Source organism: Anolis sagrei, chromosome 1, assembly GCF_037176765.1.
Source record: "Anolis sagrei isolate rAnoSag1 chromosome 1, rAnoSag1.mat, whole genome shotgun sequence".
Classification (NCBI taxonomy): domain Eukaryota; kingdom Metazoa; phylum Chordata; class Lepidosauria; order Squamata; family Dactyloidae; genus Anolis; species Anolis sagrei.
Window position 1 is genome coordinate 257368254 of NC_090021.1, and position 27509 is coordinate 257395762.

The 27509-nt window shown below is 41.5% G+C and overlaps 1 protein-coding gene across 1 annotated transcript in view; it reads right to left on the bottom strand.

Annotated features, from left to right (window-relative positions):
* The window catches only part of QSER1 (glutamine and serine rich 1), a 51438-nt gene that overhangs the window by 17168 nt on the left and 6761 nt on the right, over positions 1–27509 (bottom strand). The window contains exons 2-4 of the mRNA XM_060766529.2: positions 7523–7635; positions 5347–5508; positions 488–4096 (exon numbers count right to left, since the gene is read on the bottom strand). Of these exons, the coding sequence (XP_060622512.2) occupies positions 488–4096; positions 5347–5508; positions 7523–7635 (3884 nt within the window). The remainder of the gene's footprint in view (positions 1–487; positions 4097–5346; positions 5509–7522; positions 7636–27509) is intronic.

Here is a 27509-nt window from a genome sequence, read left to right on the forward strand (position 1 = left end):
TTAAATTACGCGACACATAAAAAGAATGGAGATGTAATATTTTCCCCATAACAAATCAAAGGAATTACATATAAGAACTAAAAACACAGTAGAAGGAATCACATACCCCAGGTGTTCAAAGGGATAAAGCAACACATATACACATTTTTAAGGGCATGATGTTTATGTTGCAGGTAAATCTGGGGATGATTTGATTTTTTTTCAAAAAAAAAAACCTTGTCTCTTATAGTATGCTATTGAGACTTGAAGCTTAGTTAAGTCATTACATTGTGAAAAAACATAAAATAATGTAAATGGAAAAAGTGACTGCATAAGGAAATCTTATACAAAAAGGCAACTGTGTCCCACGGCAAGTAACTGAACATAAATACCAATAACTGATTATTGTGTTTTAAACAAACAAAAATGAACCTTGTCTACCTTTACTTAAGCAGACTTTAAACTACAAGCATATATTTAGTTGTAAGCACAGCATAATAATCTTTACCTGGCTTTTTCTTTTTATCAGACTCATCAGTTAAAGTTGACAACGCAGATGAAATGCTCTTCTGAAGATCCTGGTTACCTCCTACTGAATCTTCATCGGAAGAAAATGAGGGCAATGCTTCTGAATTTCTCTTCGGTTCTTCACTACCCTTTTTGTTTGAACTTTGAACACTTCCCTCAAGAGACGCTGGTGCTGCTGGTGCTTGGGTTTTTGAAAGGGGATGTGGACATGGTGATCTAAGAACTGGGGTAACAGGCCTCCTGACCCGACTGGGCACACGCACAGCAGGAACTGAAAACTGTTGTTTGGGTCCAGATTTTAGGAAATCTAAAAAAGATGCAATGAATCCTGTTTTGACTTCTGGTTGTTTTTCCTCTACTTCTTTGATTTTCTGCCTCATTTTTTCTTCATGTTGGTAAGTATCGTGACCACTTTCAGGCGCAGGAGAATATGGCAAGCTGACATCACTTCCTTTTGAATTCTGGCGCTTACATTGTCCAGTTCGCTTCGGCTGCTTCTCATCTTCTTTTTTAATTTGATTTTGTCCCTTCTCCTTCTGTTTGTGAAGGTCATCTTGTGTTAACTCTTTGCTCTTGTCTTCAGCTTGACTGTTTTCATTTCCTGGATGTTGCATAGGCAGTGAATGTAATGGAACATTAACATTGTTTCCTGTCACAGTGTTGTCACCCTCCATACTACAATCCCTGATCAGTCTTGTAGACTCTTCATTTAAAGCCTTACCACTCGAAACATGTAGGACACCATCCACATGAATATTATCTTTACCTTCAGAGTCATGATTTGTGCTAGACTGCTGCTTAACTAGGCCAGAAGTCTGTTCCTGCATTTGTTCAAACTCTGATGTGGCAACTCTAGTAGAAAGGCCTTGATCTGGAGTCTCAATATGTTGTTCATCAACACTTCTGTTTTTTGGCACTGTGGGCACTGCTGTTAGGTTCAGAGTAATCTGACCTCCATTCAAAGAAATATTGTTTGTGCTCAGTGGCTTTCCAAATACTGCTGGTGAAGAGCTGAAGCTTGGAGTCACATGTCTGACATCTATTGCCTGGAACTGAGCCTTAGAATTATCTCCATTTTCAATTGCCTGCATTTCTTTTTCACTGGATGTTGATTTGGCAAATTCAGAGGGAGTTACACCACAAGCAGCAGCGGTGGCTGCCAAGATATCATCTACATTAGATAGTATATTCCTCTCATCATTGAGGAGCATAGACTCTGGAAAACATACAGAACTAAGGGTAACAAACTGGTTGTTAGATTCATTACTTGGCTGCACAAACATTTCTTTTGATGTCAAATGGTGTTGCATTGACTTTGATGGCTCAGAAATGTCCATTTTCATAACATCAGAACTTTGAGGATGAAGCTGCTGCTGCTGAGAATGTCCTCCATTACTCTGGATCAAGTGACCATCCACCTGAAGAAACTGGTGAGTCATCTGTGGAGAACTCTGAATACGATGCATTTGTGGGGTAACTTTTGTGTGCCCTAAACTAGGCTGCAGCATTGACTGCTGGAGCATCTGTAAATCACAGCCGGATTCCAAAAGTACCTGCGCACTGGGCAAGCACAGTGGATGACTGTGCCTTATGGCTTCAGTGTTTATCTGTGCTGGTGTACTAATGACATGGTCCTGGTGCTCGGAGGATTTAGCTTCGTGTACTTTATGCAGTATAGCTTGCTGCTGGCTTAATTCCTTGCCATCCAGATTTACTTGGATGGCTGGTAATAAATTAGCTACCTTTTTAATATCATGGCTTACTACATTAGTGATATGGTCAACTTGCTGGGTAAGCTGGGCCACAGAGCTAGCCATCCTTTCCTCCTTTTTTGAACCCTGAAGAGTAAGCCCAACAACTTGATCTTCAAGGCGGGAATTACTTCTGATTACACTCTGAGAATATCGAGTGTCCACTTTGGAAGCTTTGAAAGTTATATCCTGAGTGTTAACTTCATTATTGGCTAGCCTCTGAGGGGAGGAATCAAGAGATGTCTGCTGTTGTAATGCCTGTAAATCTTGCATTGGGAACTGATCATCTTGTTTAGACGTCTGATACAAGTTAGGGTCAGATTTCCTTTTAATATACGATTTTGTATCTGAGGAAGATCTGCCCTGCAATGCCTGTGAATGAGCCGGCATTACAAAAGTTGATTGCACAACTGGTAAAAACTTTTGGGATTGTGGAGAGGATGATTCTTGTGTCTGAGAATGTAGAGAAAGATAGGTCTGTGGAGGACTAGGTGCTGACAAGTTTTGAACATGAGAAGAGGAAGAAAATGGGAGCGATTGTGATGTTAATGTTAGAGACTGCCCTGTTGTATACGTTTCTGAAGGACTAATTACTGACAAAACCTGGGACTGAGATGAATAGATAGCCTGTGATTGGCTAACTACTGACATATCCTGAGAATGGCTAGAATAGTTTTGAGATTGGTTGTCTGAAAGATCCCTTGTCTGTGCAGAATAGTTGTCATTTGAAGCTGAACTTAATACCTGTTGCTCAGAAGAATAACTCAGTGTCTGGCTATCAGAAGTAATAGCTTGTGACTGCCCAGCGAAAGCAAGAGTTTTGTATAAAGGTGGCAGTTTCTCCAGCTTGATAGCTGGGAATGCTTGTGCATTACTGACAGGTGGCACATTCTGAGACTGTGTTGAAACATAATTTTGTGACTGGCTAACTGACAATAGACTTGGAAGCTGTGCTGTAGAATAGATTTGTGCTTGACCTGCTATTACAGAGTTCTGGTTCTGTGGCGTTTTGGAATAGCTTTGCGTCTGCACAACAGGGGCTACGCTTTGTGGCCGAGGGGTCTTTGTGGACCTGGATGACTGCTTTGTAGAACACTGCTTGGCTTTTGTGGTAGAAACAGATGAGAAACCAGGTGATGGGATTGCTGATGTGTATGACTGAGCTAGCTCCACCGAAACTTGAGAGGTCTTCTGCTGTGGCCCAGGATTGCTCACCTGAATAGCATCGGCAACTGGGCTACAAGACAGAGGCGACTGCCGAGATGTATCCTGAAAATCAGTTCCACTCGCATTTGATAAGAAAGTGTGTAAGGAATGCTGTGAACCAGTCAGTTGTGCCTGGACAGACTGTGTGCTTGAAGGCCGCTGATGGTGTTTAATGACACTACATTCTCGCTGCAGTGCTCTTTCAATAGAGGCAGGAGAACCGGGAAACAGAGCCGAGCTATATACCTGTGGAGCTGGCTGAGCTCCTCCAAGAGACGAAGGCAACAAACTGAACTGTGGCTGCAACAGATGAGGTGCGGATTCCTGAGCAGAGCGATATGTTGAAGACTGTGGCGGGAGGCTGGTACTTAATACAGAAGTGCCCAGGCGCTCAAAAGTCAACGCAGCAGGAACAGTGCCTTGGGATGTCTTGATCTGCAACAAAGGGTCATGCACAGTTAAAAGCCCATTGGATGTTGCACTGAAAGGTGCATCCTGAAGTGTCAGAGAAGGAGATGTAGCAAAGTTTCTACTACTAAACGCATTGGGATGTTGATAAGCTGAAGTTGATGGAAAGGTTCCAGAGGCTGGCAAGGCTCCAGTAACAAAAAGTTCTGTTGATGTATGCATACCTGTATAAAAAAGAGACACAGAAAGAAAGGAGTGCAATCACATATGAACCAAGAAGACATCTGATTTATTCATTTTGTTTAGTCTTTGAAATACAATAGGCCTGCTTATTTCGTGAGTTTTAGACATACAAAAAGCTTCTTTAGATTTTTTTTTAACTTGGGAGAACACCTCTCAATGACTCTGTATGGCCAATATCCTTTAAATCCCACTGGAGGACCTACAAACGGCTAGACAAGTGTTCTCTCTAGGAATCTCAAAGTCCTCTAGCATGACCTCTGGTGGAAGTGGATTGTAAGGCTTTGTTTGTTTGTTTTTTCGTGTCAGGAGCGACCTGAGAAACTGCAAGTCGCTTCTGGTGTGAGAGAATTGGCCATCTGCAAGGATGTTGCCCAGGGGACGCCCAGATGATTTGATGTTTTGTCATCCTTGTGGGAGGCTTCTCTCATGTCCCCGCATGAGGAGCTGGAGCTGATAGAGGGAGCTCATCCGCCTCTCCCTGGATTTGAACCTGTGACCTGTGGGTCTTCAGTCCTGCCGGCACAGGGCTTCAACCCACTGCGCCACCGGGGGCTCCATGATTGTAAGGCTGACAAACATTATTTGGACTTGGGTATGGTGTATGCTTAATACATTTTCTACTTTTCAAGTTCAAATGAATTGTTCAATACATACATTTTGGTTTTTCTCAATGAACACGTTCTTTAAGACAGAAAATGAAGTTGTTTGCACATTTACAACTACTTGAAAATGTCTATTGCTTCTTGCTATAAGTATGTTATGGTGCAAAGCTCACAAGTCAGAAATTAGTATTTAAAAATTAGCTAATTATTAATTTTATGCTAGAATCTTTCAATGTAGGAAGGTTCCTGTAATGGATGCAACAAGTTAATGGCACAAGCTATAAACTGATACATTATCATTCCTGAGAGACCTCACGTTAAGTCAACACTTTGTGACAATCATCAGTAACCAACGTGCCGTAGCAAAGAAGGTATAATGGTTTTGTAAAAGGAATTTACAGGTGTGTTATATCTTACTCTGAGAGTAATGGCTGTGTAATGCTTCAATGTAGTAGTGTAAGTCCATTGCAGTGCTATAAAAACTAATATGGCTGTAATGATGCTTGTTTATGAAAAGCATAAACCATTTTACATAAAGATAATTTCTTAACAATTCTAATATTCCAGTACGAATTTATTTTTAATATAAAAACAAATGGTACAACAATTAAAACCTAAGAAAATATCACCTGGCTGCCAAGTTGGAGCTCGAAACTGCGGTAACAAAGTAGTTCCTGAAGAAACAGCCTGAGCATTGCGGGATTCAATTGCAGAGAGAAAATTCATAACTGAAGTTTCTTTAGTGCTGGTACTGCTGCTGTGCATAGTGTTATCAAACATGCCAGGAAGACCTACATGAAGAATAAACATTTATGTTTGATTATAAATTACCCAAAAACATGTACTAAAAGGGAGCTACATGTGCATATTTGAGTGTTCACTCACACATTCTTTGGGTAGGACCTCAACTGTGACACTCACTGGCTGATCTTAGGTACAAAATGTTTTTTCAAAACTACATAGGAATGTAGTAGAGCAAGAAAAGAATGTACTAAATTGTTTCTAATATTGGGAGGGGGTATAATCTAAATAAAATTTCCATTTACAGGCAATCCCCGAGTTTAAAAAATCTGACTTACAAACGACTCACAGTTATGAATGGGAGTGAGACAGTAGGAAGTGAGAGAAATGTATCCTTCAGATGGGAAATTCACTCCTGGAAAAGTTATCAACATGGGGAAAAGGTGTCTCCACTGAAGCTTTATGACCAATCCTTGTTTCCACAATAAGCCATTTTTTTTTTCAAAATCCAATTATCACAGGGACAGAAAGTGGGGTGAAATCCTCTTAACAGGGGCACAGCAGCAAAACAAAACAACCATCACAGGGGTGTTAACCTTTCCCTATGCTAGCCAAAGCTAAAATTATTTTTTTAGCTGTTCTGTAACTGTTCTGACTGTTTTAGCTGTTCTGTAACACATTCAACTTAAAGAACAAACCTGCAGAACTTATCTTGTTTGTAACTTGGGAACTGCCTGTATATTACAGTGGATGGTGGTGAACTAAAGCATAGGAAGTGCTTTTCCCTCCTCTGTAGAGCACTGTGCTCTCCCAGTCATTTTATTATCTTATTCTTCACTTTATTTCTATCCTGTCTTTCTCCTTATAAAAACTCAAGGCAGTATGGGAGCTGATACTGGGGGGGGGGGGGGGGGGGGGAATGGGAATCAGAAGATAAATAAATACACATCCTTACTTAGTGAGCGAATATGCTCTGGATTTGAGTTGCTTTCATTTGTGGAAGAACCAAACCTAAATCTAACTGATTTTTTATAGGACCAACACATAATTAAAGTCAGAATGATTTGAACCAAATACATGTGAAGGGCACCAAGATCATAGACTGGAGAATACCATCAGGAATTTTCTAAGGACTTATTCCCTTCAACCAGCTACTCACTTTGGCTCTAGACTTGACAATGTATTACAAAACTCATTGCTCCCCATCTATAAAGGGTCATGTGAGCTCTGTACTGTTTGATTTTTCAGGGAGCTTTAGCATGTTTTCAAATGAAAGATCAAATGCTCTTCTTTTATTGACTTTATGGTTCTCGGGCATCTCCTGGCCACTGAGATACCAACAACTAAAACAACAACGACAACAAAATGTATTATCTACCTCTCCCTGTGGTTTGAGCTAGGGTACATCATTAAAATAAGAGATAAAACATTAGCAAAACACATACAACACAATACACAGAGTTAAAACACAAGTTAAAATCCACTGATAAAATGCTGATTAATATTTAACAGGTAAAATTGACTGGGTAGACCTCCTGGAAGAGGTGGGCCTTCAGTTGCATCTTGAATTCCAACAGCTGATTTAGCTTTCCAAGCTTTCCTGGCAGGTCATTCCACAGTCTTGGGGCAATTAATGAAAAGTTCATCTTGGTGAAAGTTGTTAGTTGAATTCTGGCTAAATTGTATTCCCCCCCCCCCCCCCCCCGAGGACCTCAGTGTCCAGAGCATATTGTACAGGAGAAAGTGATATCAGTCCATGAGTCTATTTTAATAGGATGCAGACAATTCCTCTGAACCATCTCAATACAACATGGAGGCTACATGGTTCTTAACACTGTCAAACATACCCTGTTTCCTTGCATGCTTAAAAAAACTATATTGGAATTTATCTTATGGTCGATATAGCTGCACTCATTATGAAATATATAAAACACCCTTCTGAAATATTGTCTTGAAAATTGATTCTATACCCATACAAAGTTAAAAAATGAAAGCCACTGATTTCATATCAAACTGATGAAAGTATTCATGAAAACCGAAGTCTAACAGAATGTTATTTATTACCTGAAGGGAGGGGTGTAGTAGCGTATGCAGGTAGCTGATGAGAAGCTGCATATGTTTGTCTGTGAAGAAGATCTGCTTCTGAGTGTGATGGAAGTCCTCCTCCATAGCTTAAACTAGACCACCCAAAAGCAAAAACAAACAGATTAATGAATACAATGGAAGCAAGGGTGAGGATATAGATGAGAACTGTTCTCAGGTTCAAGTGAGAAAAACTAGGAGGACACTCTTTATGAATTGAGCTCATAGAAGAAAAAAGTGAATGATAAAAACATGAAGTTTGACAACCTATTAAAATGATAGCAGAAAATAATGGTAAAAAGTTGTGACACTTATGGAATAATCAATGATTGATCTGAAGAACAGGTTTTGTAACTTGAAGTTCCTTTCACATCAACACAATAGTCATGAAATAATTTACAAAAAACAAGGCAGCCTTTGAAACATAATTTCCTTTACTTATGTTACAGAGTGGTTGAATAGGTTTGACAACAATTTTTTACAGCTCACATTTGTGAGCCATTATTTTGTGGTCCTGGATTGAAAAAGGAAGCTTAAAATGTATTTAAGAAGCTAGATATATGATAAGGGAGAGCTTTATTTTGATTAAACTCAAAGGACTGGGCATCTCCTGGCCATTGAGGACTGGTCTTATCTCTGATTTTCCACATTCAGGTCAGGATCAGATAACTGATCTTCCAGGAGCTTTTTGGGGAAGGGTGTGTGTGTGTCTTGGAATCAGGCTCTGAAGACAAGCAACTTGGAAGCACAGCTAAAAAGGAAATCTCAATTTTCCGTTCCATTTCCAAGAGAGATGTGTATTTTTTCTCTTTTTCCTTAGCAGAACTTTGAGGCTCCCCAGACATCAGTGGAAATCTTGCCATAATAAGCAACAATTCTGATCTTTGCCCAGGAAAGGTTGAGGATGACGGAAGTCCAATCTATTGGAAGGCCACTAGGTTAGAGCACATTGTAACAGAACATCAATTTAATGCATTCTCCTTTGGGTGTTAGGTCTCCCTTGATGGAAATCGGAGATGAGGTTTTGAAGCTACCAGCCTTTGTAAGACTACATGTGTGTGGAGGGAACGTATAGACAACATGGAGCAGATGAAGGATTAGAGGAAATCCAACCCCAAATAGGGAATGCCAGTATTAAAAGACAAGGGAGCTAAGGATAGATGGGAGTGTTTCAAGAGTGAAATCAAGGAGAAGTTGCAAACAGTGCCAACAAAGAGAAAAAAATAAGACAAGGGCAAAGAAGCCAGAATGGACGTCCAAAGAACTTCTAACTGGGCTAACACTCAAAAGAAACATGCACAAGAAGTGGAAAAGGGGAGAAATCACCAAAGACAAATTCAAACAAATAACCAAAACCTGTAGGGAAAAGGTCCGCAAGCCTAAAGTGCAAAATGACCCCAGGGACATTAAAAACAATAAAAAGGGCTTAGTTAGTAGAAAAAGGAAGAACAAGGAGGTGATAAGGCTCTGCGAGAAGATGGGGAAATGCTGACAGGGGATAGGGAAAAGGCAGAACTACATAATACCTTCTTTGCCTCAGTCTTCTCACAAAAAGAAAGCCGTCTTGGGACCTCATCAACTAGACAATAAATCCACTTTAAATCCGGTTGCTGCATCCTGCAGAATTCTGTGGTTTGTAGTTTAGTGAGGAGCCTTTAACACCCTCACCCCAGAATTCTGCAACAGGCAGAAAACTGTTTTAAAGAGGATTCATTCTTTAGTGCAGTGGTTCTCAACTTTCCTAATGCCGTGACCCCTTAATACAGTCCCTCATGTTGTGTGACCCCCAACCACAACATTACTTTCGTTGCTACTTCATAACAGTCATTTTACTACTGTTATGAATCATAATGTAAATATCTGATATGCAGGATGCATTTTTATTCACTGGACCAAACTGGGCACAAATACCCAATACACCCAAATGTGAATGCTAGTGGGGTTGGGCGAGGATTGATTTTGTAATTTGGGAGTTGTAGTTGCTGGGATTTATAGTTCACTTATAATCAAAGAGCATTCTGAACTCCACCAGCGATGGATTTGACCCAAACTTGGCTCCCATGGCCAATGGAAAACACTGGAAGGGTTTGATGGGCATTGACCTTGAGTTTTGGAGTTGTAGTTCACCTATATCCAGAAAGCACTGTGGACTCATACAATGGTGGATCTGGACCAAACTTGGCACAAATACTCAATATGCCCAAATGTGAATACTGGTGGAGTCTGAGGAAAATAGATCTTGACATTTGGGAGTTGTAGTTGCTGTGATTTATAGTTCATTACAATCAAAGAACATTCTGAACTCCACCAACGATAGAATTGGTTCAAACTTCCCACATGGAATCCCCATGACCTACAGAAAATACTGTGTTTTCTTATGGTCTTTGGCGACCCCTCTGACACCCCCTCGCGACCCCCTCAGGGGTCCCGACCCCCAGGTTGAGAAACACTGCTTTAGTGTGATGAAGTAGATGGAGTGGATGAAGGATTAGGGGAAATCCAACCCCAAATAGGAAAACAAGTCATCCAGGAATACCCGGCTACTCTAAATGAATTCAAGTCCCCAGGGCCAGATCAACTACATCCAAGAATATTGAAGGAACTAGCAGAAGTTATTTCGGAACTGGTAATCATCTTTGAGAGTTCTTGGAGAACAGGACAAGTCCCAGCAGTAGTCCTTATCTGTAGCCCCTATCTTTCAGAAGGGAAAAAAGGATAACCCAATTACTGTCAGGTAAGCCTCACATCAATACCAGGCAAAATTGTGGAAAAGATAGTTAAGGAAGTGGTAGAAATAAATGCAGTCATTGCTAATAGTCAACACGGATTTATCAAAAACAAGTCATGCCAGGCTAATCTGATCTCCCCCTCTCTCTTTGATAGAGTTAAAAGCTTGGTAGATGCAGGGAACAACATGGATATAGCATATCTGAATTTCAGTAAGGCCTTCCACAAGGTCCCCCATGACCTCCTGTCAAACAAACTAGTCAAATGTGGGTTAGGCATAACTACGGTTAGATGGATCTGTAATTGGTTAAGCAAACGAACCCAAAGGGTGCTCACCAATGCTTCCTCTTCATCCTGGAAAGAAGTGACAAGTGGAGTGCCATAAGCAGGGTTCCGTCCTGGGTCCAATGTATAAATATGTGAGGGGAAGTCATAGGGAGAAGGGAACAGGCTTGTTTTCTGCTGCCCTTGAGACTAGGATGTCGAACAATGGCTTCAAATTACAGGAAAGGATATTCCACCTGAAAATTAGGAAGAACTTCCTAACTGTGAGAGGTGTTCAACAGTGGAATTCTCTGCCCCGCAGTGTGGTATAAACTTGTGTAAAGCAATTTACATCTGTACTTCCAAAAATACACAGTTCCTTCATATGATGCTGGGAACGAAGGAATTTGAGGCAGCTGAAAAGTTAGCATCACCCAGGAGTGTGTCATGAAAAGTTCTTGCTAAGCTTCAGAAGAAATATGTCTGACAGAATTCTGGACCAATTAGGTAAACCAATCAGTATTTTTTTAACATTTGAAAATTCCTCTCCAACATGAAGTTATACATTTTACTAATCAGAAGATAAGGAGAATAGGTCAGTTAGAACCATCCAAGCACCTTGCTTTTTCTAAATGAATTATTCCACAACTAATTTCTTACACAATTTTATCGTCCCCTAAGACCACCACTCCATGGTTGTCATTCAAACTGAATATGAAATGTGTTTCTTGATATGCCAGTATGGTAAAAGAAACCTGTTACATTAAACCAAAGGGATAACATGGATTCTTCCATGCCAGCCCTTAATTTTTGTATTAACATCAAAATATTCCAGATTTTGATGGCCTGAGGTCAGCTATGGGAATCATGCAACCCTCCAGATGTTGCTGGACTGCATTTCTCAGCATTCCTCACTGCTGACTTTACTGGCTAGTACAGCTTGCACATTGTGTGCGTGCACGCCTTCAAGTCATTCAACTTATGGCAATTCCATGAATTACATAGTTTTCTAAGGAAGGGAATATCTCCTAAAGATTGTTTTTGTTCTGGTGCTATAGTTAAACAATGTCAGTCAAGTCTTAAATCAGGGGTCCTCAAACTTTTTAAGCAGAGGACCGGTTCAAGGTCCCTCAGGCTGTTGGGGGGGGGGGGGGCTTAGATTAAAGTTTGGGAAAGAAACATAACAAATTCCTAGGCACGTATCTTATTTGTAATGCATATATATATATGAAATAATACAATATTTAGCATGATTGTATTTTGTTAACTCTCATTATTTCAATGAGAAGTATGGGCCTGCTTTTGGATGGAGAGATAGTAATGTTAGTTAGGATTATTGTTGTTATGTGCCTTCAAGTCATTTCACACTTAGGGCAACCCTAAGCCTAAAGTTTTGAGCGGGTGGTGTGTAAATGACCTTGGAGGGCTGCACCCGGCTCACAGGGCCTCTGACTCAAGACTATGACCCCTTTCACACAGTTGAATAAAATCCCACATTATCTCCTTTGAACTGGAATTTATGGCAGTGTGGACTCGGATAACCCAGTTCAAAGCAGATACTGTGGGATTTTTTATTTGGTACGCTTATATATTTGGTACGCTTATATACCGCAACATCTCAGCCTTGCGGCGACTCGTTGCGGTTTACAGCATGTTAAAATATACAATACACTTTAAGCATATAGATTAAAAATTTAAAAATACATACAAAACATTCATAGTATTGGGCCACCAATACAGATCGGAGCATCTCATCGTTTAAATCGTAGTCCAATTCGTTATCCTTGATTGCTAATCCATGGTCAGACAACATCACATCAAAAATCAATTGAAGGCTTGCACGAACATCCAAGTTTTTAGTTTCTTCCGAAATGCCATTAGCGAGGTGGATGATCTTAGTTCAGTAGGGAGGGCATTCCAAAGCCGGGGGGCCACCACAGAAAAAGCCCTATCTCTCGTTCCCACAAGCCGCACCTGTGAAGCAGGTGGGATAGAGAGAAGGGCTTCTCCTGAAGATCTTAGGGTCCTGGTGGGCTGATAGGCCGAGATACGTTCGGATAGGTATGTAGGGCCAGAACCGTTTAGGGCTTTAAAGGTCAAAACCAGCACTTTGAATTGGGCTCGGTAGCTAATCGGTAGCCAGTGGAGCTGGTACAGCAAAGGAGTTGTATGCTCCCTGCGCCCAGCCCCTGTTAATACCATGGCTGCCGCCCGTTGGACTAATTGGAGCTTCCGGGCCGTCTTCAAAGGCAACCCCACGTAGAGAGCGTTGCAGTAATCAAGACGGGATGTAACCAGAGCGTGGACTACCATGGCCAAGTCAGACTTCCCAAGGTACGGTCGCAGTTGGCGCACGAGTCTTAACTGTGCGAATGCTCCCCTGGTCACCGCCGAAACCTGGGGCTCCAGGCTCAGCGATGAGTCCAGGATCACACCCAAACTGCGAACCTGTGTCTTCAGGGGGAGTGCGACCCCGTCTAACACAGGCTGTAGCCCTATACCCTGTTCGGCCTTGCGACTGACCAGGAGCACCTCTGTCTTGTCTGGATTCAATTTCAATTTGTTCGCCCCCATCCAGACCGTCACAGCGGTCAAGCACCGGTTCAGGACTTCGACAGCCTCCTTAGTAGCGGGTGGGAAGGAGTGACAGAGTTGGACATCATCTGCGTACAGATGACACCGCACCCCGAAACTCCGGATGATCTCGCCCAGCGGCTTCATGTAGATGTTAAACAACATGGGGGACAGGATTGAACCCTGAGGAACCCCACAAAACAAAGGTTGTGGGGTAGAGCAGGAGTCCCCCAGTGACACCTTCTGAGACCGACCCTCGAGGAATGACCGGAGCCACTGCAGAGCAGTACCTCCGAGACCCATTCCCGCGAGGCGTCCCAGAAGGATACCGTGGTCGACGGTATCGAAGGCCGCTGAGAGGTCGAGTAGCACCAACAAGGACACACTCCCCCTGTCGAGCTCCCGACGGAGATCATCCACTAAGGCGACCAAGGCTGTCTCGGTACCATGTCCCGGCCTAAAACCAGACTGTGCCGAATCTAGATAATCCGTGTCTACCAAGAATGCCTGGAGTTGTGAGGCCACCACACGTTCCATGACTTTGCCCAAAAAGGGAAGATTGGAAACAGGCCGATAGTTTACCAATTGAGTGGGGTCCAGTGATGGCTTCTTCAACAGCGGTTTTATCACAGCTTGCTTTAAGCTGGCTGGAAAAATGCCTTCCCGAAGGGAGGCATTAACCACCACCTTAACCCACTCGGCCAATCCCCCTCTGGCCTCCTTTAGAAGCCAGGATGGGCAGGGGTCTAGGATGCATGTGGTAGCTCTCATTCCTCCAAGCACCTTGTCCACATCCTCAGTTTGAACCAATTGAAATGAATCCATTAAAATCGGACAAGCAGATGCTCGTGTTACATCCTCAGAGACTGCCGTTAATGCGGCGTCCAGTCCAGAGCGGATCAAAGCGACTTTGTCTGTAAAGAACCGAGCAAAAGCTTCACAGCGAGCAGCCGAGTCGTCAGGACACCCATCCTGGATGGAGGGTTTTAAAAGGCCTCTGACAACTCGGAACAGTTCAGCCGGACGGTTCTTTGCAGACGCAATAGTGGCCGTGTAGAAAGTTTTCTTAGCGGCTCTTATTGCCGCGGCATATGACCTTAAAAAGGCCACAAACCGTGTTCGGTTTGGCTCGCTTGGATCCGAACGCCACACGCTCTCTAGTTCCCTCTTCTTTCGCTTCAACACCGCCAGCTCCTCAGTAAACCAAGGGGCTGGTTTAGCTCGGCTACTTGAGAGGGGACGTTCTGGAGCGATCGTGTCTATTGCTCTAGTCATCTCCCCATTCCAGAGAGCGACCAGGGCATCAACAGGATCACCAACCGAGGTGGCGGGGAATTCCCCAAGAGCCATCAGGAATCCCTCTGGATCCATAAGTCTCCTAGGGCGGACCAGTTTAATAGGTCCTCCACCTCTGCGGAGGTTAGGGGGTGCAGTAAGTCTAAAGCTGACCAGGTGGTGGTCGGTCCATGGCAACGGAGAGATGGATAACTCCTCAACACCGCCACCTTCCTCCCATCCCTGACAGAAAACCAAGTCCAATGTATGTCCAGCACTGTGGGTGGGGCCAGATACTTGTTGGGACAGACCCATGGTCGCCATGGTAGACATGAAGTCCTGAGCCGCTCCCGTTAGGGCAGCCTCGGCGTGGACATTGAAGTCCCCCAGCACAACCAGCCGTTGGGACTCCAATGCCAGGTCCGAGACTACCCCCGCTAGCTCAGGTAGGGAGACTGTAGTGCAGCGAGGTGGACGGTACACTAACAGAATCCCTAAACTGTCCCGGTCATCCACCCTCAGGTGGACGCATTCAAAATTTGTTGACTGTGGGATGGAGGTCCTGGTCAGAGAAATGGAATCTCTGTAGACTACTGCAACCCCGCCTCCCCGCCCTCCGGATCTCGGTTGATGCTGCACAGAGAACCCGGGTGGACAAAGCTGGGTCAAGTTTACACCTCCAGCTTCGTCCAGCCAGGTCTCCGTGATGCACGCCAGATCTGCCCGCTCATCCAGGATTAAGTCCTGGATGATAGTTGTTTTGCCATTGACAGATCTGGCGTTCAACAGCACCACTTTCAATCCTGAGGGACCGCCATCCTGGTTACACCTACTTACCATATCAGGAGACCGATTTGGAATTACTAAAGTTGTTCCACGTTCCCTAGGCCGAATTAAAGGTCTCCTTTTCCCGTATCTCCCCTTCCCCACCACGACTTCTATGGGGGCTCCTCGGTTAACGGAAGCCTCTCCCTCCTCCATGACGCATTTGGTACTTATACCAATAAACCAAGGCTCATTTCGGTGTACATGCCATGTTACAGTCTCAGTTTGCCATAGCTTTGCCCTCCACGCATTCTTCAGTCCCGTTAGGTCATATTCGGGATCCCTCGTGCTATTCCATTCCTTCTTACCTATATATATAATGAGCAACCAGATTAACAGGTGCCAGGAAGTAGGTAATGGCATAGGTCGTAGTTATTAAGCACAGATTGGGAACAGGGAATTGTGCTGTTGGAATACAGATGATGTTTAGCAGTATAATAGAGCAGCAATGAAGAGCGGCAACACAACAGAGCAACACAATAGAGCAGCAACACAGTAAAGCAACGATAAAGTGCAAAGGCTAATGACCCTAGATATTAATTAAAGTGCGTCATGGAGGCCTGAATCAGCACTAGCTGTAACAGTCGAGTTCAAAGTGCTATAGTGGCTAAATGCACAAGAAATAATTTAAAGTGCTAATGGTATAAAGTGCAAGATCGCAGCAGTTAATAAAGTGCACGAAGTAACCAATTGATCATGGAATCAGATTAAGATTAATTAATTAGCAATCAGCAGGAACGGTCAGCACATTCTAAGGTGGTCACACATAGGTTGCAATAATAATCAATCAGAACGAGGGAATTAGCATCGTCCTAATAGTTAGCACACTCAGAGCTAGATGATACAGTTGAGAGGTCCAGTGATATAGTGGATTAAAGTGCTAGTCGTATAAATGCTGATATCTTACAAGATTTTAAACAATGAGGTGCTGAAGGATAAAAATTGTTAACCGGCAAGGGTGGCCCACTCAGTCTTCCGGGTTTGGTGGAATAGACGGCGGGATGAATAGACGGCGGGATGGTACGCGCTCGGTCAACGCAGGCACTCAGTCTGGTGATGGTAACACAGTGATGGTGACACAATTCGGTCAGCACAGGGCCGGCTAGTGCTGGACTCAATGCGGCCGGCTGCGGCGTCCCGCTGTAGCCAGCCCCAGCGCCAGCAGCAAGCACCGTAGAAAGGCAGCAAGGCCTCTCCTAATCCTGAGAGGGCCCTAGGGGTGTCGAGCTGCCGGAGCTGCAGGCCGTGAAGCGTCCGCCGACGCCCGCTGGAGCCAAGCCGAGACCTCTCAAGGTGGAAGCGCAGAGGCGGTTAGGATGCAGCCAAGGATACGGGCCCGTCAGTAGGACCCAGAGGACACGGAGGAGCCAGGCCGCTCCCTGGGCGAGGGAGCAAAACAACGACCGCGGCAGTATGGAAGGCCGCGGAGAAAGACCCCGCCCGGCTGTGCCGGGCCAACAGAAGGCGCGAGGGCCGATGGAGGGCCCCAACCCGCTCCCAGGGCGAAGAATAACAGCGTCCGCCGGGAGACTCCAACCGGCTGTGCCAGGCCACGGGGACACGGTGGCCAATAGAGGCCCCAAACCGCCCTCCAAGGCGAGGCCAGCAAGCAGCGTCCGCTGGTGGCGAGGAAAGGCCGTAAGAAAAAGAAAACTCCGCCCGGCTGTGCCGATAGCAAGCCCCAGCAGATTCGTCGGCCTCCGCTCGGTTTCTTTCAGTTTCGGTTTCTACCGCCCGGCGGCTGCGAGGCAGTGGTCACAACGCCAAAAGCAGGTAAGCGCTTGATGGAAGTGCAGCTCGTGGAAGCGGGGAACCGGGAGGGAGCGAGTTCGTAGCCCGCAATGCTGTAATGGCGGATAACCAGCTCTACCTCCTCCTCCTTCTTCTAGCTCCTCAGGCTCTGTGTTCGCCTGTGCCCCTTCAATTGCCTCCCCAAGGCCACCTTCGCGACCCTGGTTTGGCAAAAAATAATTTGGGGGTGATTTTATGGCTCAGGTAACAAGATTTAAAAAGTTACAGTTCTTACTCTGCCAGAGCTAAAGTTTGTTGCTGCTGCCGCGCCGCCATCTTAACCTTTCTGCCTTGATATTCTGGGATATAGGGCTGTGTAGAAGGGTCCCTAAATCTTATTTACTCCAGTATTTTACTTTTAATTATACAAGCAATTTCTCTAACAATAAGCATGTTTCCAAATGACTCAAAACCAAAACTTATTTTATAAACCAGGATGTGAATGAGTATAATGTAGGCTCACATAATCTCATTCTCTCTATGCCAACCAGATATCAAGAAGAGGAAAACTTCTGTTGCAATCTGTATCGAATACTATGGTGAAGTGTGGCCAAAAAACATAATCTGAAAGCCAACTTCAACCAGCTTGTGGTTTGTCACCAGCAAAGTCCACCCACCAATTTAGAAGGCTTGCCAGAGGCAGTCATGGCTTGCTCACACAAGAGAGCATTGAGCTTCAAGATTTTTTTTTGCATGCTCATGGGGTAAACACCTTCCAATTAACACAGGCCCTCATATTATGGTCTTAACTAAGGCACAAAAGGCAATGTGAGTGACCATTTTTTCCTAAAGGATTTTAATCCTACAAGAGGTACACCTTTAATTGAGCTGGATGAAGCCATAATAGACCACTGGTAGCAAACTATTAGGCCATTACTGAAATCAGTCAGTCTGACGTCAAGCCAAGAATCAAAGTCAATTTGTAATCCTGAAATTCCTACCTATACTTCCTTTGATGCTACTGCTGTGACAGATGAAAAGAAACTGAGGGACTGAGAAGGAACCATGCTGGCCACATGGATAGGAGGAAGGACTACCACCAAAATCTGTACATAACTGTTCTAGAAGATTCTGAATTATGTAGTGCACCAATTCAAATAACCCATTTCCCTGAGTCACTGAGACCACAATGAAGAAACCAACATTAAAATCACACCAATTAGACTACTCTGAATTTTAAAGCACCACTTGGTTCTATTACTTGATGTGTAATTTCAGAAAACAAAGATAGTTTTTGCCATGCCCTTGATATACTAATGAATCAATTTTTAATAGCCAATATGTGAAAATTAAAGTAATCCCCTAAGTCAAAAATAATGCCAAAAACAAAGTGACATACACTTTATAGCATGGGCCTTTGTCCCCAAGGTTGTATGATTAATAGCAATAATAGTAATCTATTTGTGTATAGTCCACCTTTCTCACAGTATTGGGCCTCAAGGAAATTTACAAGATACTAAAACAAATATGGCTTAAAATACATGCAAAGACATCATTTAATATTTTTAAATACAACTGAAGTATCTGCAGCATTAAACATTTTTTAAAAAATCTCCAAAGACAAAAATAATAAAGACAATATACAATTAAATAGTCCATTACCATCAATTTATGCAAACCTATGAGAATAAACACGTTTTACCTGCTATTTGAAGGGCAGCAATGAGGAAACTATCCTGCCTCCTTAGGGAGGTGTTGAAAACCTGGCAGCAGTCACCAAAAATACTCTCTCTCTCCTTGACCCTGTCAAATGTCTTTGGTGAAGTGGTTAGACTACCTATAATTTGGTGTGCAGATGAAACACTGAAAATGAACAAAAATTGCTTCCTCACAAGAAGGGACAACTTCCAAGAATTCCCTGATGAATGTTTGAGAGTATTTGTCAAAACATTCTAAGTGAACACCAAAGTACTGTAATTGCGGAACTCTCGACTGAAGACTATAAATTATTATTTTCCACTATGGATTGGATCAACTATTTTGTGAACTTTCCCACCCACCCTCTTCCCCAATCTATTTTGCCAAAAGAATTGTACAAAGGCTCTCCTGGGGATCTACAACTCTCAGGAGGGGCATATAATGGAACACAAGATATTGTGGCAAAACAGGAATTGTCAGAAATCTAACAGAGGCAAACTACACTAGAATAAAGAAATTAATCTACAAGCACTTTGCTTATCTGCATTAGTCATATCCTTTATATTATCAGTATTTATAATAGCTAATACAACTAAAAAATTCAAATCAAGCACACCCCTATGAAAAATCTGTAATCTGAAATTATTTCAGGAATGTTCTGGATATGGCAGCTAATTTTTGGCAGAAGCAATACAAGAAAAACAATGATCTAACTGTGATAGTAATCTTAAAAATGGACTGAGGACATTTAAGAAGCATTGTGATTCTCATGCAAACTACTTTTTCCTAAAGAAATTACTGCCCAGTATTCATCTCAAAGACTCAAGTCATTCCAAGTTAAAAGAGACAGTGAATCAATCTGAACTGTCTCCATGCGCTAATCAATTGGTACAACACTGAACTGCAATGGCACTGACCATTACAGTACTCCATTAATCCAATCAGTTTTCTCACAGCAGTGAGATTCAGGTGCTTTCATAACCCAAGGAACTGAAATGCAATCAATCACAAGGTAGCTATTCCTATACCCTCTGACATAAAAAAAAAACAGGGAAAATCCTGGTTTTTGCTGTCAGAGGGAATATGGGAATAGCGTGTACAAGTGCATCTCAAAAACATTCCTTGCTTTCTAACACAATTAAAAAGGACAATGTTCCATCAAAAACCAGATCATGAGGATTTAGCAACAATGACTTACATTTCAACATACCAATTACAATATGAAAATTTCAATTAATCAACTGCAATCTCCAGAAATTTTGGTATGAAAACAATGGGATGTCATGCTTAACAATTGAGCTCACTCCTCTCATTGCTCTGAATTTTAAGACTATATGATTCAAAGCATGGTATGGTGACATGAACATTGGACTATGGATTTCATGGACAAGGCCTCCCTAGAAAGTAATCCATGCCAAGATAACATCCACTCTGTATCTCAGAAATGTATTGTGCCCAGGTTTACATCTCAAAATCAATTGATAAACTTCACTTGGTATAACATTTCAATAGCTATATTGTGAACTACGACTGGACATATAAAACAGATATTATTAGTTTTAAAAGAATGACACCAAATTTTAGTGGTTTTGTGTGCAGAAGTCATTGATACTATGTATATGTTTAACTGTTAGAGTGTATGTTTATGTTTGTAACAGTAGCTAAAACTAGAGTTATCTGGTTTGAACCAACAGGGAGCGTTGCCAAGGAAACCAGGCAGGCTAGCTCAGAGAGTGAGAAGTGGGCGGAGCCAAGGAGGAGAAGTTATCTGCGTCTTTGGAAAAGGGGCAGTTGGAGTCTGAGAGTGAGAGGAGAGGCTTGAAAAAGCCTGGGAGAGAGGTGTGAATAGCTGGAGGTTTTTCAGTCTAGGAGGGCTGAAGGGAGAAACCTGACCAGTTTCTTTAGTTAAAGTAGACTAAAGGAAGCTTGTTAAGATCCCTAGTCGAGGAAGGACTAGAGATCAGGAATTTGATCAAGGAAAGATCAAACTGGAAGGCTATTCGTATTAGGAAACATTGTTCACCAAAGTGCTTCACCTCAGTAAAAGTTAATCACTAGCTGTGTCATCTAGAAGAGTGGACTGTATTACAAACCAAGTTATATTCAAAGTTCTATAAGTTAATTAACAGCCTGCAACCATACACTTTGTACACAATAAACTTGTTAACTTTTGTTGAAGACCATCTCACCTCCATTAATCTGCGTCTGTAGAGCCAGATCTCATCAGTGATACCTTAAATACCTCACGTTGGTGGCAGTTACCTGAATTTACAAACAATAATTGGCCTCCTCTATAACAAATTCTCATACACAATTGAGGCCTGAGATTAATTCCCTCCATAATCATCCACACCTGTAAAATTGGAGAGTGCGTCCTGTACAATTGGTGATAGCGGGTGGGATCTTTAAAGATAAAATCCTTATACTCTGTCTATTATTGGCTCCAGCCCTCTACATTTGGTTCGTGCACCTCAACATTTTGTATGTATTTTAAATACTGTACACTTGACTATTAAACATTAAATGGCTTAGAACCTGTGCTCTTCAAGGATCAACTAACCAGATGTTATACTCCTCCAATGAATCTGTTCCTTACCTTCAGGGAGCAGAGTGAGGCTATGAAAAATAACTTTTTCTAGTAGTGGCATCTTGTTATTGTACTTTGATTCTTCAGGGAGGCTTGACATCTGGTGCCAGCAAAGGCCTCTTTCATTGTCCATACCTTTTATTTTTATCTTTAACAACTTAACATTTCCTCTTTTTTAACTCCAAGTTGCTATTATCTTGATGGCTAAATGAAATTTAATTGTTTTATTATAATGATTTATTAAAAATCTTTTTCTGCTCCATTTCATTCCTTCTGAGCTTTGCAATCCAAAAGAGTTATATTATTTATTTATTTATACTCTGCTTTATCTCAAAGCAGCTTAACATACAAGCATTAGTATACAACCTAAAATACACAAATCTGCAAACATGAAAACATAATTAAATATTAAAATATTAAAACATTATTTTTAAAAATCACAGTTAAAATCAATTAAAACATATTCAAAGTTAAAACCACAACACAGTTTGACTAGATCTTAAAAAGGCTTTCTGAATAAAAATATATTAGCTTGGCGCTGGTAGGACAACAGGTAAGGGTACATTCTGGCTTCCTTGGGCTTTCTAGAGTTGAGGGGCAGCCACTAGGATGGGCACTCTCTCGTTCCTACCAACCAAGCTTGAGATGGAGGTGGGACCAAGAGAAGGGCCTCTCCTGAAGATCTCAGGGCCCAGGCACAACGGGGTGCAGTCTGCCAAACAGGCTGGATCTGAACAGTCTATAGCTTTGAATTGTGCCTGGAAACAGACTGGCAGCCAATAGAGCTGATGTAATTGTTTTATTATATCCCTATTGCCAGCCCCAGTTAGCAACCTAGCTGCAGCTCTTTGGACCAGCTGAAGATTCAGAGAACTCTTCAGAGGCAGTCCCAAATAGAACATGTTACAGTAATCCAGACAGGATGTAAATAAGGCATCTACCACCATGGCCAGATCTGCCTTCTCAAGAAATGGGCACAGTTGGCACACAGTTTTAATTGTGCAAAGTCCCTCTTGGCCATTGCCATTACCTGGGCTTCCAGGTTCAGTGCTGAGTCAAAGATGACCCCCAAACTGCAGACCTATGTCTTCAGGGGGAGTGTAAACCCACCCAGCACAGGCTGAATCACTATTCCCTGATCTACCTTCCAACTGACCAGCAGTGCCTTTGTTGTGTCTGGATTAAGTTTCAATTTGTTTGCCCTCATTTAGTCCATTACTGCTGACAGACAATGGCTTAGGGTCAGGGCAGCTTCCTTAGCTTTAGATGGAAAAGAGTAATATGCACTTGTTTTCTGCTGCTTCCTCTTGGGGAATTTTCAAAAAGAAAAACTGCATACTGCTGAACACTATGCAATTCCAGGAAACAGCATGCTCTGCTACAACACTCCTGTGCATTTGCCTTGTGTCTGCTCATAGGCATCATTGCTTAAGAGTCACATTTCATGCAGTTTGATCAAGGTCTGGGTTCCAGAATAACCTTGACTACACATTTTAGTTTTCATACTTATATTGACTCGTATAATAGCAAGTTTGCATTCACTTACATTTTTGAATTGCACAGTATCGTTTCAGAATTGTATATTTTTCTAGAATTGTCTGCTGTGACTCTGGCTGCATTTTAAAAAACAACAGAAAGCTCATAAATTTCGCATGTGGGATTCAAATACAAGTGCCAATCATTGCAGCTCTATTTTCAGGAGATTCAACAAAACTGAATATTTTATAGATGCTTCGAAGTGTTTATCTTTGAGAATTTTCAATATGAACTGACTTTCTCTAAACATCTACATCTCCAAGATTAGTATGCAGATCAGAGCTTAGCATCCCCTAGCTTTCATCACTGCCCACTGTTTTCATGCAATATTTCACTCAAAGTGATATAACATCTAATTTTAAATAATAAAACAGATTTCTAGATGTCATTAGGCTGAAAACATAATAGTCATATTTTCAATAGACAAAGAGAAAACAATTGATCCCTTATAAATAAGAAAACACTTCTTAAGCAGACAATGTGGTCATTAAAATTATTTTCCTTGTTTGAAAGGTTTATGTGCATCTAGCTAAATGAAAAAAGTCCTCTGTATATACTGTACTTTCAAGAGACTGATTAAAAGATAGGCACTTCTTTTAATTTATTGTAATTTCTCCAATTTATTGTAATTTTCCCAATTTATTGTAATTTCCTTATTTCTAAATGCTCCGGCTTGGTCCTTAAAGAATACTGCTGTATAATAATATAAGTCAAATAAGAATCCTAAGTATTTTAATACTAGAAAGCAAGTACTAACTTGCCTGTATAAGCCTGCTAAAATTCTACAGTGTTTCTAAAGGCAATGAAAACAAAGCTCTGTTGCGTGAAACCTGTACTGCCTTTTTCTGAAAATGGATTGTTCAATACAACAGGGAAGACAGCTCTCGTGGAATAATTCTTATCTGTCACCCACATTGATCTTAATGTCATCAATGACTCCAGCCTTTTCCTCTCTCCTGCATTATTAAAAAAAGTGAATCGTGCCATTGATCTGCGGTCTCAAGGAGAGAACAAAAACCTTGTCTAGCCACAAAAATTAGCTAACTCTCCATCAGGAGAAAGTAACTGAGTTTATTGCAATTCGTTCCATTTGCCACCTTTGTATTATTCATTTATTGCGAATTTATCAGTAAGAATCCAGAAAACATAAATAGAAAGGAAAGTAGCTGTGTTGTTCCATAAAAGATTTGGAATGACAGCTAAAATGTAACAAAATTTCAAACAAATTTTAGAGTTCTCCAGAATTTTTCGCTGAGCTACAGAGTACAAAAAGCAAGGGATAAAGGATGAAACAGAAAACAGTCCAAAATTAATGTTAATCAAGGCGTCCAATTGAAACATTCACACCTAGCTCCAACAGACAAGAGTTCTTTCTCCCACCCTGGACATTCCACAGATATATAAACCCAATTTTTCTAGTTTTCAACAGACCTCACAACCTCTGAGGACGCTTGCCATTGATCCAGGCGAAATGTCAGGAGAAAATGCTTCTAGAACATGGCCATATAGCCCGAAAAACCTAAAACAACCCAGTGATTCCAGCCATGAAAGCTTTCGACAATACATAGTCCAAAATTAGGCTAACTTTTGCTGCTGTGGGGACTGCAATTTAGGGCTAGCCTCAATATATAAATCACAGAGTGAAATTACTGGTTTATTTGTTTGAACTAAAGTGCATTTAAATATTCCCTATTCTGCTTTAAAGCAGAATCAGGAATATTTAAATGCACAGCAGTGCATTAAAGCAGAACCCACTTCTGAACTACTACTTCAACTGTGGTTCTTAATTATTTAATATGTATATGGAGTTATACTCCTGAAAATGCAGGGTCACAGTTTGGATTCAGGTCTAAGCTTAGAAGTCTAAGTCTCGGTGAGGATTAGGAGTACAATTTCTACTTGCACCAACTATGCCCATTACTGCAGAAGTCAGATCTGTCAATGGCAACACATGCCTTGGGTACATTGCAGTTATATCAGAGTAATGTGCATTATGTGGGGCTGCCTTTAGAAAGTGCAAAGAAAGTTAAATTGGCCAAAAGGATAGCAATCACATTGTTAACGAGGGCTGATAACAGTCCCACTTGCTGCCAGTCTGTTTCTAAGCACAATTCAAAGTGCTGGTTATGACTTATAAAGCTCTAAATGGCTTGGGTCTAGACCAAGCATTCTCAAACTGCGGCCCTCCAGCTGTTTGGGCCTCCAAGTCCCAGAAGCCGCAACAAGCTTATTCAATTGTCAGGAATTCTGGGAGTTGAAGGCCCAAACAGCTGGAGGGCCGCAGTTTGAGGATGCCTGGTCTAGACTACTGCACTGAAGGGCTGTATCTTCCTTTATGAACCTATTAGAGCTCTATGTTCTTCTGGAAAGACCCTTTTCTCTGCCCCACCACCTTCTTATGCCCCTTCTACACTGTCCTTATATCCTCAAATCTGATCCAAGGTTGTGTTTTGAACTGGATTATATGAGTCTCCACTGCCATACAATCTGGGATAAGCAGATTATATCCCAGATCCTGGGATATAAGGACAGTGTAGAAGGGGCCTCAGGTTCTTTTGGCAGGAACAAGGGAGAGAGCATTCTCAGTGGCTGATCCCAAACTTCTTCCTTAAGAAAGCAAGGATTGTCCTCTTCTTATACTCTTACTATCAGAATGTTAGAAATTGTGGGTAAAGTTTGTATGTAGCCTTGTAATGGCTGTTAAATGTCTTTAATAACTTTTAAACCTTTTACATTGTTTAATTGTTTTAATTAACTCACATTCATACTTTTGTTGAATGTTTTACAATTTTAATACAAATTTAATATAAATATTCTGTTAGCTGGCTTAAGTCTCATTACTGAAATAAAGGTCGGAAATAAATACGAATAGTACTATTTGACTGCTGGCCAAGTATCTTTACAGAAATTCAATCTCAGTAAAGTTAAGCGAAGTAATTAACCAAATTCTCTACAAATAGTTGTAACTAGGATACAACAATAAATAATGATAGCTGAATGAGCCACATGGGGAAAAATCCAAATTTGATACCAATGAAATAGTGTTATGGTTACCTATATAGAAGCAGAACCTATTCTGAAGAGGATTTTATACCACTCGAAGCTGGGACTTTATCCTCTGAGGGTTATCCCCCTGCAGGCTACCCAAATTTGGCTTCTACTTCTTTAAAAATCCTTATATAGCATCTAAAATGACCACCTATTTATGAGGAGATTGCTCATTTTTAGTTTTTCCATCAATAAAAGAGCCAGTCTGCTTCACTCAGGATGGCAACAGTACAACATTTACAAAAAGTTTCTGTATATTCAAAAATGGAGTGTTACATTTTTCCACCTTTTTTGCTCCCAGAATTCCTAGAGATTAGTTCAGGTGAAGACATCACATTACCTGCTAAAGGTTTATCTGAATGTATGTTTGCAGACCTTTCATCTCCCATTTCAACTTAAACGAGAAAACATTTAGATGCTATGACTTTAAGATCAAATAATATTTCCCTATTATCTCTACATTCATCATCTTGCCCATTGCAGAGAGTTAAAAGTCTCAAATGCTTGAACAAGTGTTGAAGAAGATCAGATCTCAGTTTCTACCTGTAAAATTACTTATGGACATAGTGTCCATTTGGATAATTTAAAATACTCACTGCTTTCTCAGTTATTTGGTTACTGAAGGAGTGCTATAATCAGAATGTTACCTGTAGCCATCATAACTACAACTATATGATAGTGATGCATAGCATTTAACTTTTAGCATACCATATGCTAAAAATGGCAGGGACAAGAGAGAGAGAGGGTCTTCTCAGTGATTGTCCCCTCTCCCCAGCTATAGAACCCCCTTCCTGGCGAGATTAGATCAGTCCTCTCTCTCCTGTCCTTCAGAAAGATGGTAAAAACCTGGCTGTGGGATCAAGCCTTTGGGGCAGTGCAGTGAAGCAATAATAGTAAACCCACTCAGCTGACCGGAGCCAGCATGGTGTTTTGAGATGATTTGAAACAACTGATTTAAAGTAGATGTAACTGTTTTAGTGTTTATGTATATTTATAGCTATTTTATGATCCAGTATGGAATGCTTGCTGTATATATGCTGTGCTCCAACTGAGTCCCCTTCGGGGTGAGAAGGGTAGTATATAAATGTTTTAAATAAAATAAATAACCAAGGTGAACCACACAAGCATTTCTGCAGTGCAAGAAATGCATTCAGCAAAACTAAAGAAATTGCAAGTTTGAAAATCTTAGCTGCGTCTGAGTGGGAAAAAAGTTAATGAGAAAGCCAAAGAAAATCCAGAAAGACCAATCCCTATTATGTAGGAATTAAAAGCCACCTTTGCTACAGTACATTAAACAACAATATTACACAATAAGAAGTGAAGCAACACAAAAATATTTTTATATCAGGCAATTATGGATCCAATGGTTTGGATATTCTCTGCATTTACCAAATAAATATGCACTTGGTAAGTAAATATACACTTCATATGGCACTTTGGTATTTTCAAGCCTGGACTAATGTTTCCATTTATGAACTTGAAGCAATTTTAGCAGGCAGAAGTACAGGGTTCCACAACAAATATACAGCACTCTTCATAGGCAAACTTACAACAAGTAGGAAGAGAACAATTCAGTATCAATTTTCACTTGGATACTCTAGTCTTGGCACTTCAGAATTCCATCTAAATACAAGTTTGAGATACCACTGATTATTATTATTACTATTCCATGCAGACTATGGTAATAGTGACACTGCCAGACTT